Source organism: Phalacrocorax aristotelis, chromosome 1 (assembly GCF_949628215.1).
Source record: "Phalacrocorax aristotelis chromosome 1, bGulAri2.1, whole genome shotgun sequence".
NCBI lineage: Eukaryota > Metazoa > Chordata > Aves > Suliformes > Phalacrocoracidae > Phalacrocorax > Phalacrocorax aristotelis.
Window position 1 is genome coordinate 201,808,796 of NC_134276.1, and position 13,944 is coordinate 201,822,739.

Genomic DNA, 13,944 nt, shown 5'->3' on the forward strand with positions numbered 1-13,944 from the left:
GGTGGACTGGGTTGGCAAGCTAAGGTGGTGGGGTGATCCAAGCAGGATCTTGAAAACGTAACAGGCAGGTCAGGCCTCTCTAGATGACCCTCCAAAGTGCCCATGCACTACACATGCATCACGGGCAACATGCAAGAGGAGTTAGGAGTCTGTGTGCAGCTGCATGGGCTGATCGCACTGGGATCATGAAGGCATGGTGGGACAGGTCACACAGCCGAAGTGCTGCCGTGGATGTGTACAGGATCTCCGAGATTGATGGGAGGGGAAGGGGAGGTTGGGAAGTCATCCTGGATGTGAGGGAGCCGCAGGACGGCATGAAGCTCTGGCTGGGCGTGGGCAACGAGGCAGCTGAGAGCATGTGGGTTAGGATCAGAGGGGCAACCTACATGGGTAACATTGCTGCAGGTGTCTGCTACTGACTGTGTGATCGGGAAGAAAAACAACTGGAAGAAGCCTCGTGTTTGCAGGCCCTTGTCCTCATGGAGGACTTAAGCCACTCTGATACCTGAGGGAGGGAGAACACATAGGCACAAGTAGACCAGGAGGTCTCTAGAGTACTGATAACTTCCTGACACAGATATGGAAGAGCTGATGAGGGGGTAATGGAGCATCTGTCATACAGGGAGAAGCTGAGAGAAGGCTGTTCAGCCTTGAGAAAGCTCAGGGGGATCTTATCAGGGCAGGTTGCGGAGTCTCTGCCCTTGGAGATATTCAAAACATGACAACAAAGCATTGAGCAACCTGCTTTAGCTGCCCCTGCTTTGAGCAGTGGAGTCGGACTAGATGATCTCCAGAGGTCCTTGCCAACCTCTGCAATTCTGTGAATTTTAAAAGAAAGTGAATTTTGAAGACATAGAAATGGCTATGTCCTTTTTGATGCCCTCACAGTTGAACCTACCTCTATCAGTACAGTATCAAACAACAAACATACCTGAGAGTGTTGTGAGATGAAGTAATAATAAAAACCACACTAGTACAAGACAAAACATTTGTGAAGATTTTAATTGGGACATTTAATGGAAAACTCAGATGAGGACAATGTGGAACATTAACTCCTTGGTAATTAATTCCACATTTTGCAAAGGCAAAGTTTCAGAAAAGGTAAGGAAAGCATTAGGAAAACAGAAGTCATGACCAGAACCCATAACACAACTAACCTAACACAAATCAGGAGTTGAGGTGGAACCTGAGTAGTCTTTAGTTAACCTGCACATGGATAGACACTCTGAAGACACACTATTAAATTGATTTTGGCACCGGTGAAAAAGGATGGCTTTCTTCCCCTCTCAAGCAGATCTACTGTAGTGTTAAAAAAATACGTAAGAATCTAACAGCCTAGGTTTCTTCCTTAGGGCTCCCTGAACTGTGTGTTTAACTTTACCAGACGAGCAGGTAGACGCTGAAGTGTCTTCCTCCCCCTTTTACTTCCACACTTTGAAGAAGAGACTACCTTTTACTTTTCTTATCAGAAGAAATAAAAGGAATTCTTAGAAGATACTAAGACAACAGAAAAGGACATACATGTAATCCAAGCCTTCAGATCTCCTGAAAAGATCTATTCACAGTACAGCTTCCCTACGGCCCAAACTGGATGCAAATCTCAAAATTCTACACCCATCTGGAAAGTCCTGCTCCTGCACAGCTGTACTTTAGGGACAGTTACCATGTTGAAAGACAGGAATTAATTTTTGTTGACTTGCTGTAATAAAGTTTTGTTATAAGCTTAGGGTGTCCTCAGTATGCACCCAATCCTTATAAACGTAGATAATTTGGACAGGGGTAATTCAGCTCTTCCTAATACCACTCCATTTTGACATATGGCAAGGTCTCCATTAAGTTAGCTACCTAATAAGGAAATGCATATGAGTTTCCATTTTTTGAAGCACAATGCATTCTGTTCTCCAGGAGACAAACCAAACAGCCTCTGCCCTCAGCAGTTAACAAAGAATTAGTCAGTTGTGTGAAAAAATTTAACCATCAAGACTGTTTTTAAGCCCCTAGATTTGTAATTCTGAGTTACGTAAACATCTGAAACCACTACTTAACACAGCTTAAAAATCTGAAGCATTTCTTATAAAACTATATAAAATGAAAAATATCTGATGCTTGTAGTTCATTCAAAATGCTGAACTTAAATATTATTCATCCCTTTCTCAGACAAAAGCACAACCATACATTTACTGTAAAACAACGTATGTACTTTACCTAGGGACAGGTATCTTCAAGTAAGAAAAAAAAAAATTTCACTTATGCATAAAAGATATTTATGATTTTAACATGATTTTTACATTAAAATTCTTGTATGTGTAACTACTATTACAGAACAACTTTAAGACATCCCTTGATATGTATTAACATAGGTATCGCCATCCAGTCCAGTAAAATTGTACCAAACTGGCCTTAGTTTTAAATTTGTTCAGTGCTAACAGTCAAGAGCTGGGGCTTGATGGTCAACTGACCTTTAGAACATACGGATCAACAAAAAACATCTATTATTTTTTTTATTATTCTCAGGCAGCAAATTCTCCAAAGTCCTTCAATAAACAAACCCAGGTGTTATGTTGCCGGATCTAACTTGTCAATCTCTTCCTTCTTTGGACCCTCCTCTCGGTTTTTGCCCTGTTGCATGGTATACACCGATGGGCCCATCCTTAGGATCTTCCCGCTGCCCAAGCACTCGTCACCCTTGTAGAACACGGCAAACTAGGACATAACCACAGGGAGAATCTTTTCAGCAGCTGCAAACGGCATGGTGAGCCACTGCAGGCCATGCAAGACCTGCTGGACAGTGAGTGTATTTACTTATATTTGTTCTAAATCTTTTTTTTTTAAAAGAATAAAAAAATGCAAGAGATTCTTTGGCTCATATGAGTGTAAATATAAACACGTTGGTGGAAATTCTATCATGAACTTCTACAAGATTATCTCAAACCTCTTCAGTTATTGAGGTGGAATGGATTGTGCATAACATCTGCATCTTCACTGGACCTCCAGGCTATAGTGGCACTTCTCAAAACAGGAAGGGGACCAAGGACTACTGGAGCAGACCATGTGGAAGGAAGTGACTGGGGCTCCCTGATGTGCTCAGCAGGTTCTTGAAGGACAGGAGGAGCACGGACCTCCCAGCCTTGTCTTATTACCTTGCAGTAAAGAGCCCACCTACAGGCCCAGCAGCTCCTGGTAGTCTGGGGCTTCTCATGCCTATCATCAGCTCTGGCTGGAGTCTTCTCAGCTCAGCTCACTTCTCTTAAGTGTATCCCTCTCTCCATCACAAACAACTCTCAATCTCCCTCCTGATGTGTCCCACAGGCCCCCAAGTTTCGGGGAGCGAGAGGGAGGGTAGAACGTATGCTGGGAGAGGGCATGCAGAAAATAAGAACTGCTGGTTTACGATGCAATGGAGTATCTTTATATTAGCAATGTTAAAAGGCATCACTACACAATACATTTTCTTAGTACTGTTCTGGGACAATGAAATGCACTGGACAGAGACCCTCACTAAACAAATTTGAACACTAAAACCATACTAAGCAGCCAATTACCAAACTAATGCCTATTTAAATCTATTTCTTGAACACAACAACAGATTCCATTTCTGCATATACAGTTGATTACCAGAGATGTTTTCATGTATCTCTAAAACTTGTAAGCCAGTTTCCCAGACCACTGAAAACTAGAAACAATCCTTCAAAACAGTTGATGAATTGTCAATATAGAGCTAACTGCTCTCACATGCAAATAAATTAACTATTTTGCCTCAGCTAATAAAAACAGTACTGTTTTTTTAGCCAGTGTCATGGTTTCAGCTGGGATAGAGTGAATTTTCTTCACTGCAGCTGGAACAGTGCTGTGCTTTGGACTTAGTATGAAAACAATGTTGATAACACACAGATGCTTTGGTTGTTGCTGGGTAGTGCTTGTACTAGTCAAGGACATTTCTAGCTTCCCATGCTCTGCCAGGGGCACAAGAAGCCAGGAGGGGAGGGGGCACAGCTAAGAGAGCTGATCCAAACTGGTCAAAGGGATATTCCATATCATGTAACGTCATGCCCAGTATGTTACCTGGGAGGAGCTGGCCGGGGGAGGGAGGCAGCAATCGCGGCTAGGGGACAGGCGTCGTCAGTCAGCGGGTGGTGAGCGGTTGTATCATTTGTGGTTGTGTTTTTTTCCTTTTTCCCTTTTCCTTTTTATTATATTATCATGATTATTATTATCATCATAATCATTATTATTATTTTATTTTAATTACTAAACTGTTCTTATCTCAACCCCCAAGTTTTTTTTTTTTTGCTTTTGGTCTTCCGATTCTCTCCCCTGTCCCACAGGGGTGGGGGGAGCGAGCGAGCGGCTGCGTGGTGTTTAGTTGCCGACTGGGGCTGAACAACGACAGCCAGATAAGCCAAAACACCAAAAAAAAGGGAAGAAAATCACTTCTAATGATTTACCTGCCCAGGGGTGATAGCTCTTGTTGGCTTCACTAGTGTCACCCACACACTCCCATCTTGGTTTAGAGTCAGCACACAAGGCACTAGAGCAGAAAAATGGCCAAACATCTGCCAGTTAATCCTTATATTCCCAGTAAAAATGAAAAACCTTCATCACTAAGTTAAGCAGATCTAAGTCAAGATACTACTACACAGAATTGTTTTATGAAGACACTATAGAAACAGAAAGGCAAGCCAAAACATTTCAACTATTTCGCAAAATGACACTGAACATACTACCACAGTTTCACAAACTCAGTAAAACAAAAAACAAAACAAGGTTTGATTACCCAGTGTCATCTGGTGCTGAAACCTGAAATGACATTCCATCATTTTATCTCTAACAAGCTCTGCAGGAGGCTCCTCTGCTATCCAATGCACTCGGTTTGTCCGCAACAGGTCTCTGTACAGAGCAGGGTGATCTGTTGATGGTGCCTTAAAATACAACGTTTATTTAATGCTGATGTTTTTGCCAGAGGGTGTGTAACTTGTAAAGTAAAGCATGAAATATAGAAGAAGAATCAAGCCATATCAAAAGGAAGGCAAAGTAAGAAAGCACACATTTATTAGCACTTAATCAGCTTCCAGGTGGAAGCCTTTAATGAAAAAAAAAAAAAGGCTAAAGCAAGCCTGAATTATTTGTCAGTCATCTGCATCTCAGTCATGTCACTGCTTGTATTCTTTTTCCTCCAATCATGTTTCTGCCTTCTTCAGACTAAGTTCAGACATCTACTGTCCTCCTTATCCTACCTAAACAAGATGCTACCTCCCTCTTCTCCAATTTCCCAACTCAACACCTCCCCAGCAAAGGCGTTGCACATGCACCACCTCACTGTAGGGCATATAAAAATTTCTTAGTGGTCCTGCCTGTTTCCTCTCAACTCTCATTTTGATTATGAAATTTCCTCCCCCAGGCACATCAACAAGTAGCAGAACACCTCACTATAATCACATCAGTATCAAATAAGAATAACAGCTGCATGAACAGCAAGAAACTGACAACGCTAGCAAGCTGCAGAACTCCCAGTCATCTCTTGTGATTAGTCATTAACACACTCATTATTTGCAGTATCATACATATTGTGCCTCAGTTTTCAAAATGATAGAACTGTATTACTGGCTACTACTTCTTTTACTAGAAAAAGAAAGTAGCAATACGTAGTAAACTAAGATAATACACATTTTATATGATTCTTTTCAGTATTTGCCCTTTGTCTAGAAAAGGTCTATGACAAAATCTAAACCAATTTTCTACCCAAGAAAAGCCAGTTTGGACAAGATGTTTCAAATCTGCTGATGCTGCACTAGTTGATTCTTGTTTCCCCCAAGAGGAAAGCCAAGAACCCTGTCCAGGTTAGAATCACATTCCATACAGCAGGAGTCATAAAATGTTTGCATTAGTCATTTGCAATACCAGTGTTAATTAACTTACCACAAAGACATCTCCAGTGCGGACATCTTTGTCTACAACAAACCAAGCATCCTTCAGGCCTGCTAGCCTAGCCCTCTGGCCTATTGTGTAGAGGAACCAACCTAAAGAAATAAGAAATTGTAATGCTGCTAGCAACTTTTAATCTTTTGCTTTCAGAAAAATATGTTAAAACAATTTACTGGAAACTTTACTACTAAACAACGAATAATGAACCAAGTTGCCCTGGAGAAGTGTGCCAATCACAAACTAAACTAACCTCTCCTTGAAATTTTTTATCTGTACCTGAAGCACATTATTTCAAACTAATCAGTTTCAATTATGGTATTCTTAGGGTTTATAGAAGACAAACATTTCTTTATTTCAGCTTCAATTTGCAGTTTTGCTACCACTCAGTCTTACCAGTTTCCCTTACTTTTATGTACTAGTAGAACATCCTACTTCCATAAATTACTTGGGAGTGGAACCCAGTTCTGGCAGCTAGAACTGAGGAGAGCCAAGGAAGGACACACAGAAGGAAAGGAAAAGGTAAGCTGCCCATGTTTGGTGATGTCCTACTGTGCATCACTGAGGTGTGCGGTTATTTCTTCTGCAAAGTTTAGGCACTAAAGAATCTGGAACTGAAGCACAGTCATTTTGACAAAATTAAATGAACAACAGTCGTTTGTTATTAAATTAACAACCACTTAGTATCACCAGGGTAACCCTAATAATTATCATTTGCTTTCTTGCAACATGGAACAAAATTGAGAATCAGTTGTAGTTCAAGGCTCTATTGTATAAAGCAAGTTTTCCACAATTATTAGAGTTATCAAACTGGGAAAAACCTGTAGACTGGTTTGGAATTTCACAAAATTTGTCCCTCCAAATATAAGCAGTATTGTTCCATTTATCTAAAAGCAGTTATTAAGGTGGGTTAGCCAATTACCTTTGTGTGTTCCCATCACCTTCTTATCTTCAATGGAAACAAAGTTACCTGGTTGAGGTTCTAAATACTACCAAATAGGAAGAGATTGTTTAAGTCACAAGATGGCCCAAAAAAACCTCATCGTATATTTCAGGTTCGGTCACTACATGCTTCTGAAGTTGGAAAATAACTTTTGAAGAAGCAAACTCTTCCCAGGCAGCTTACTGCCTCTTCCCTGATGCTGCTTTAGAGAGGGAAGTAGGAAGGGCAGTCCCCAGCAGCAGTGATTCTGGGCTTCACTTCCCCCATCCTCACTTATGCCAGGGGACAGCAGGATTCAGCCATTGGCCCCTCTCACATCCCAACCACTTGCCAGAGCCTGGCAGGCACAGGAGTGAAAGTTCACACACTCCTCCTGCTACAGAAAGAGACTGACTGGTCGCTGGTGGAAGAGTGACTTCCTACAGGCTGTTGGCGTTAGCTTCTGGGTAGGCTTGGGATGCACAGGGAGATGGAACACTACTACTTAGTGTGAGCCACAAGCTGTTGGGGATTTCTCGGTAGTCAAGGTTATAAATTACTACTGAAAACCAGAGCAGAACAAAAAGATTGTCATAGAGTTAATGTTGCTCACCTCAAGAAGGAAATTTTCAAAGTTTCTTTCACCAATGAAACAGACTCCCATACTCTGAAAAGGAAGTGACATTTAATCCATAAAGCAGAGGAAAAAATCTGAAATAATGCCTATTAATAATCTGTCTAAGATGGATTTTTTCCCCCACTATGTATGCCAAACTATGCTAGGCATCTCATAAAATAAAAAAAACCACAATATCTGCTCCAACATAGGTAAACTAATTCTGTATAGTATCAGCGAGAGCTGTAAGCCCAGAAGAGAAATAAGAAATAGAACACATGTTCAATAAATAAATACATTAACTTTGGTAACTATATTGTATGTATATTAAAAACAGAAATCTCTTTCAGATTAAAGTACAAAAGTAACAAATTATATAGTAATATTATATGTCTTGAAAAACAACTTTCAAAAACAAATAGGTTTTCCTTTTCCTTTCAGTTACTATCTACATTCTTCAAGCACCCATTTACAGTGGACAAATGTAAACATTAAAAGCAATCAAGACGGCATCAGCAATACAACTGCTGCTTGCGTTACATTTTTGTAGGATCTAGTCATGAAGTGTTAGCTCTCAGAGAAACAGAACATTTTTTTTAATAGACTATGGAAAAACAGGATGATCCAATTTCTATAAAGACATATTGAAAAAACAATTAGCGTGAGGAAGCCTCTAAAAGCTATGGAAAATAAAGACCAAAGGCCTCTCTCCTGCTGTGATACAGAATGCTCTCCTTAAGGTTCACAGCATCATAACACATCCACCTTCACCCTAGTTCTTCTGAGATACAATGGCAGACAAATTATCTGCAAGCTAAAGTACACAACTAACCACAAGCTCACAAAAGTACTTTTAAGCAAGCAGACAGCTATAAAACTGCTTCCCAACCTATTCTGTTATGATGCCCAGAAACAGACCAGTTGTCACATATTCAAGTTCAAAAAGTTCAGGAAAATCTATTTTAGAGAGAAATACAAATCAGAAGAGTTAAGTGTTACCATGCCTCTTTTTTCTTTAACACATGATGAAGGCCATGTTCTGCTGCTATCTTCTTCACGAAAGTTTTTGTTAAATCCCCTAAAGGGAAAATGGTTTTCCTCAAAGCATCCTGCGAGATCTGACTTAGAAAGAAGGTCTGGTCCTTAAAGAGGTCAGCCCCTTGAAGGAGTTTCACAGCTGTGAAGTACAGAACACAAAGAATCTTAACACAACCCCCTTTAGTAGTTCGACTTCGTTTAGTATTTTATTTCACAATAAACAGTTTTAGTATTTCCAAATACATGTTACAGACAGTATTTTTCAGGTTTTTCAAAATCTAACTGAAAGTGTTTGGGTATTTTCTCACCACTAAAAATATCTAGAAAGATTCTGATTTTGTACAATGCAGAATCTTACCAAGTCTAACATTGCCTCATCTATTACACACTGCCTGTGTCACTGGCAAGAATATCAACAATAAGAAAAACAAAAAGAACTTTCCTGTTTCAAGTGAGAGAGAATGAAGATTGAAATACCTGAGAGTACACTGTTCTTCAAAAAAGACATTCAGTTTTGCCCTGAAATCACACTGCTGTAAATCAACGATCTGAACGATCGGCAGAGGTATTCCCAATGCTCAGAGAGGAGGGTTTGACCTTTTTCTTTAAAATACATGAAGCCTCCTGATTGCCCAGAAGAAATAAATTGGTGTAGTTTTTCAGTCATGTTCTGTCCACTCTCTTTAGGAGCTAACAGACCTGCTGTTGTAAAAACTCTGCTTACGTGTTTCTTCACTCAATCGAACACTAACTACAGGCCAATAGTTCAGTCACAACCAATAACACAAAATCTCAGCAAGAGGGCAGGAAGCCTGTTTAGAGCATCACAAAACACTACAACTGTGAACCACAGCCTGTCACAAGCACAGACCACTGGTCCCGCTGGGGCCATTCCAACTTTCCAAAAATAAAATTACAACAAAGAAACAAATAAACCCCTTTATGTCCAGAACAAACAAATGGAAGTGGGGAAGAATATAGAGTCCAATTACTGTAAAGAAGTATGTTACTAATCTTAATGTTTCAAAGCATTAATTCTAAAATTCCGCTTAAGCACATCCCCATGATGAATTCTACCTCTACTACACACTGAATAGCCAAAGAATACATTCCCTAAAATACATTCCCTATAATAGAAGCAACATTCAGAAAGAAAATTTTATGTCAGTCATGGAAATACTTGATAAAAATTTCTTTAAATACTTCTCCAGGGTATAGAAGATAGGCCTGTCTCCTTAATCCACATTACAGCTCTTCCAGAATGTTGACTATTACTGAAATGCTTATTCTTACCATTACACCTGGACTGGAACTCTTAAAATAGAAAATGTAATACTTGACTAGTCAGGTTAATTTTTAGTAACGTAAATCCCGTTTTGCGCAATCAACCTTCTACAAAGGCTGGGATTGAAATGGCAATCACTGTGAGAAAGGTAACGAACTTTCCTGATTCTGTGACACCAAATATAGTTTAAATTTCTCTTTCCTATCTAGGATGAAATATGAAATGAAGAAACCACTTACTATTTCTAACTTCAAAACGGTTTCTGAAAAGCCTTTGTGGTCTTTTAATATGTTTCTGTTGAAACACTTCCTCATCCTCTAGGGAGGTCCTAGCATAATGCCCCGTAGCAATTGCATCTGCTCCTACCAAGACAAAAAGCCCAAAGAAATTCCCAGTTTAAAACAGGATTATAAACATCCAGTAAGAAAAGCAAAAAGCAATGAAGGAAAAAAACCTGTAGAGAAGTCTTATACTGGCAATAATCATACTCCTGCTACTTAAATAATGTAAACTATTCATCAGCATCAACTTTAAGGACCACCTAAGAATGTAAAGCTTATCAGTCAGGTCAAAGTTATGTCTTGAATTAAATCTGTTCCCACATATGAGCAACCTGATCTAGTTGAAGATGTCCCTGCCCATGGCAGGGGGGTTGGACTAGATGATCTTTAAAGGTCCCTTCCAACCCAAACCATTATGGAAAAGCAAACTTAAAACCAAATACTTTGCAGATATTGAAATGCTGCCACAGAGATATGTGACTTAGGCACACACAGGAACTCATGGTTTTTCCCCACCTTTTCAAGAGTTTATATCCCTGAAGCATTTACATGGCACACACTCTGTACTGACACACTTGAAAATGCCTTACCAAGGTTATCCATCGCGTAATGAAGAAAGTGGTTGAATTTGATGTGCTTGTTACAGACAATATCAGGATTAGGAGTCCTTCCCAATTCATACTCTTTTAAGAGGTCACTGTAAAATAAAGATTCAAGTGTGCATCAACATTATTAACACTGCCTAATACTATCGGAGACCAAACGACCTCTTTAAACATGAGAGCTTGAGACCCAGCCATACTAAGTGTTTATGTAAGAAATAAATTTACTTAGATTTTAACCTGTGAAAAACAGTGCTTGGAGGATTTTCTCCAAAGTACACTGAGGACGTGGTCAAATGATCACTCACAACCTTGTAACCGTGTTTTATTAAGTCAGTACTGCCTCAGGGGAGACACGGCTGCCCACTGTGCACATCCCACCCATCAAAACACTTACTTTCAGAATTAAACAACCCTGTTTAATTTTTCAAAGTGACAGTGCAGTGGAGTACACACCCGGAGTTGCTGTGTCTCAGCTGAATGGACAACATAATCTGCAATAATGCCACCAGAAGCAGTCATGGGTTTTAACTTCAGAGAGATTTTTTCCTGTCTTTTCTTTTGCCTTCAAGAAATTTAAGTAATTTCACAAGGTCACGTTGCAGTTTTACACTCACATGTAATTAAAGTGCTTAGCATTATTTCTTGAAAACACTGAAATAATAACTAATAAAAGTAAACCAGCGTACAGTGACTCACTGAGATACCAACCGGCCTGACTGCTGCATTGTTCTAGTTGTCCTCAGTAGTCACTGCAGGCAACAGGAACCGAGGGCAGAGACCAGATTTAAAGAACACCAGCAACCCCAGTATTGGGTTTTACTTTCCACCCTCTGAAACATAATCAAATGCTGCTTCCTTGCTGTGTTATACTTACATTCATAAATAAAAAATAAAGCAACACATCTTTTATTTTGTCTAATTCAGTAGTTCTGAATTCAACAATTCATACTAATAATTAAATCACTTGGGCCTACCCAGAGCTGACTCCCTCTTCCTGGCTCAGCACTGCACTCTTACAGTAACACAATACTCCTTTGTAAATGCTGCAAGAGCACGCTGGAAGCTTTATAAAAGACACAGCATAAAGCCAGGCTCGCATTGTTCAGAACTTCAAGTAAAGTACAGAACCAGAGAAAAGGCAACGAAGGATGCCCACTGAACCTCTCTCCGATCTCAAGATCTGAAACAGACTTTGCACAAAGCATAGGGAAGACAAGACCCGGAATACTTCTCTTGATAAAAGATGTTTTTTGATTAATAACCCTTTAAAAAGAGGCCCAGAGGAGAAGTAAATCCAAGGTCAGTGATGACAGTAAAGAAAAAAGGATTCCGAAACAAAGTAAGACACTTGCAGCAGACTGTTTGGGAACACTGGGCATGATGAGAAGCAAAAGAAAAGCTGATCTTATACAATCATTGATTCACAGACACCCCACACCCTCAAGAATTTTGATAACATTTACCCATTCTCTCACACCAGGAGGGAAAAATGGAGTGAACTTTCCCAGAACAGGGCTCTTTTCCCCACTAACTGTACAAAATTTTAGTGCTCAACTTGATGTCATTTCAACATGAAGCAGAAGTCGTGCGACTAGGCTATTCCTAAGACAAGGCAACAGCAGCACTACTTAAAGGGGGATGACGAAGATCAGGGAAAAACTTTTACATACTTATGTCGAGTGCGTAAAAGATAAATTATGTTGTTATACCAATAGTTCCCCTCTCCTGCCTCCCAAAAAAACCTCTCAGCTTTTCTGTGCAGAACTTCCTTCCCTTAAAGTGGAACAAATTCACAGAAAATCTGAATGCCCTCTTTAGAGAATGGTTTCAAATTTGTTATGCTTGAAGAAGCAAGGTTAGCTCATGACCGCTTTGTGGTAAACTGGATTCAGTATACATTAACAGAAAATGCACTGCATAAATGACACACACAGACAATAACAGCACCCCATTAAATAGTTTTTTCTGAAGTTGCAGTAAGGTTGGGCCAGTATGTGGGAAGCAGGAGAAATGAGCTGCAACAAAGCAACTGCTACACGCTCGTAATAACTAGGGAGAAATCTCCTATCAATTTCAAAAATAACAAACGCATTAAAACCAACATAGAAATGCTGATCTTAAATACAAATAAGAGAAAAAGTAATTCCTCCGATATTTAACAGGCTCCAGTACTTTCTCTTGGCACCAATAATACTGTAATAAATTGCTGTTGCCCATTACCTGTCCATCCTTACTTTTCACAGTAACATGGTACTACACCAATATACTGAAAGACCATCTATTTTGAATGTGTTTCTACCTGAATACTTCATTCCAGTATTCTTTTACGTAGGAAACCTGGTGAAAAGGAATGTCAAGCTTCTGACAAACCCGGTAAGCATCTTCACAATCTCTGTCAATGGAGCAAGCTCCTTGCTCGTCCAGAGGGTCCCAGTTCTTCATAAAGACACCTGTCACCTGGTAGCCTATGAAATGAAGGTAAGAATGACTTACAAAGTGAAATTCTTGTAGCCTGGACCCAAATCTGCGTCTTTCAAGACTTGCTTGAGTGACTGCTCCCTTCAGAAGGTGCAAGCAGTCCCGTACAAAGCAAACATCCTGCTCAGCTTCACAGCGCAGTTACTGTATTTTTTCCCACAGCCAACACCTCAGGTAAAAACGAGCTCTTCCGGCAACCCACCGCGGTGACGGGTCATAACTCCCGGTGCCTCCCATCCTTTCCTTTACCGCTCCCTCCTTGCTGCCCCCGGCTCCCCGGGGTGCTCTGCCCGGAGGGGGGCTGCCCCACCGCCAGGGTGGCGGTGCGCAGCCGGGCCGGAGGGCCGAGAGCGGGCCGGGAGGTGCCGCCCGGCCCCGCCGCTCTCCCCACCCACGCACGCACGCACGCACCTCGGCGTCGCAGCAGCAGGGCGGCCACAGCACTGTCCACCCCGCCGGAGACGGCGCAGGCCACCCGCCGCCCCGCCGCCAGCATCGTCCCCCTCCCTCCCCGCCACCGCTTCCGCCCGCGCGACGGCCACTTCCGGGGGCCCCGCAGCCGGGCGGCGCGGCGCCCAACGGTGCTCGGGGGAAAACGCGTCCTGCCTCTGGGGTTCCGGCGGCGGGCGGGGACACCCCGCGAAGGCGGCGGCGGCAGCAGCGCGAGCGGCCATGGCCACCGCCAGCTCGCCGGTAAGGGCGCGACCCGGGCGGCACTCGCGGTGCTCCAGCGGGGAACCGGGCCCACGGGAGGCGCTGTCAGGCATCGCTCAGCTGGCCGGGGGCTCCAACGCAGGTGG

General features: G+C 41.6%; 1 protein-coding gene across 3 annotated transcripts; it reads right to left on the reverse strand.

The window, feature by feature from the left end:
• Nucleotides 1–983: 983 nt before the first annotated feature.
• TRMU (tRNA mitochondrial 2-thiouridylase) lies at nt 984–13,691 on the reverse strand. 3 transcript variants are annotated; one of them, XM_075081312.1, is made up of 11 exons: nt 13,556–13,691; nt 12,966–13,131; nt 10,652–10,758; nt 10,020–10,142; nt 8,462–8,634; nt 7,455–7,508; nt 6,842–6,908; nt 5,917–6,017; nt 4,775–4,919; nt 4,446–4,528; nt 984–2,703 (listed from the first exon to the last, which is right to left on the reverse strand). In XM_075081312.1, exons 1-11 carry the CDS (start codon nt 13,638–13,640, stop codon nt 2,557–2,559), a joined length of 1,251 nt encoding a protein of 416 aa, XP_074937413.1. In that variant the 5' UTR covers nt 13,641–13,691; the 3' UTR covers nt 984–2,556. The 3 variants fall into 3 exon arrangements, with proteins under 3 accessions (XP_074937413.1, XP_074937415.1, XP_074937414.1); XM_075081314.1 differs by lacking the exons at nt 12,966–13,131; nt 13,556–13,691 and adding an exon at nt 11,120–11,229; XM_075081313.1 differs by lacking the exon at nt 4,446–4,528 and having other exon boundaries at nt 2,489–2,703; nt 13,556–13,683.
• Nucleotides 13,692–13,944: the final 253 nt, after the last annotated feature.

Coding starts and splice junctions, on each gene's coding strand:
- TRMU (XM_075081312.1), bottom strand. CDS start 13,640: ATGCTGGCGGCGGGGCGGCGGGTGGCCTGCGCCGTCTCCGGCGGGGTG. Junction 8,635..10,019: donor CCGTTTTGAAGTTAGAAATA/GTAAGTGGTTTC, acceptor TGTACTTCACAG/CTGTGAAACTCCTTCAAGGG. Junction 2,704..4,445: donor GAGCTATCACCCCTGGGCAG/GTAAATCATTAG, acceptor GTTATGTCCTAG/TTTGCCGTGTTCTACAAGGG.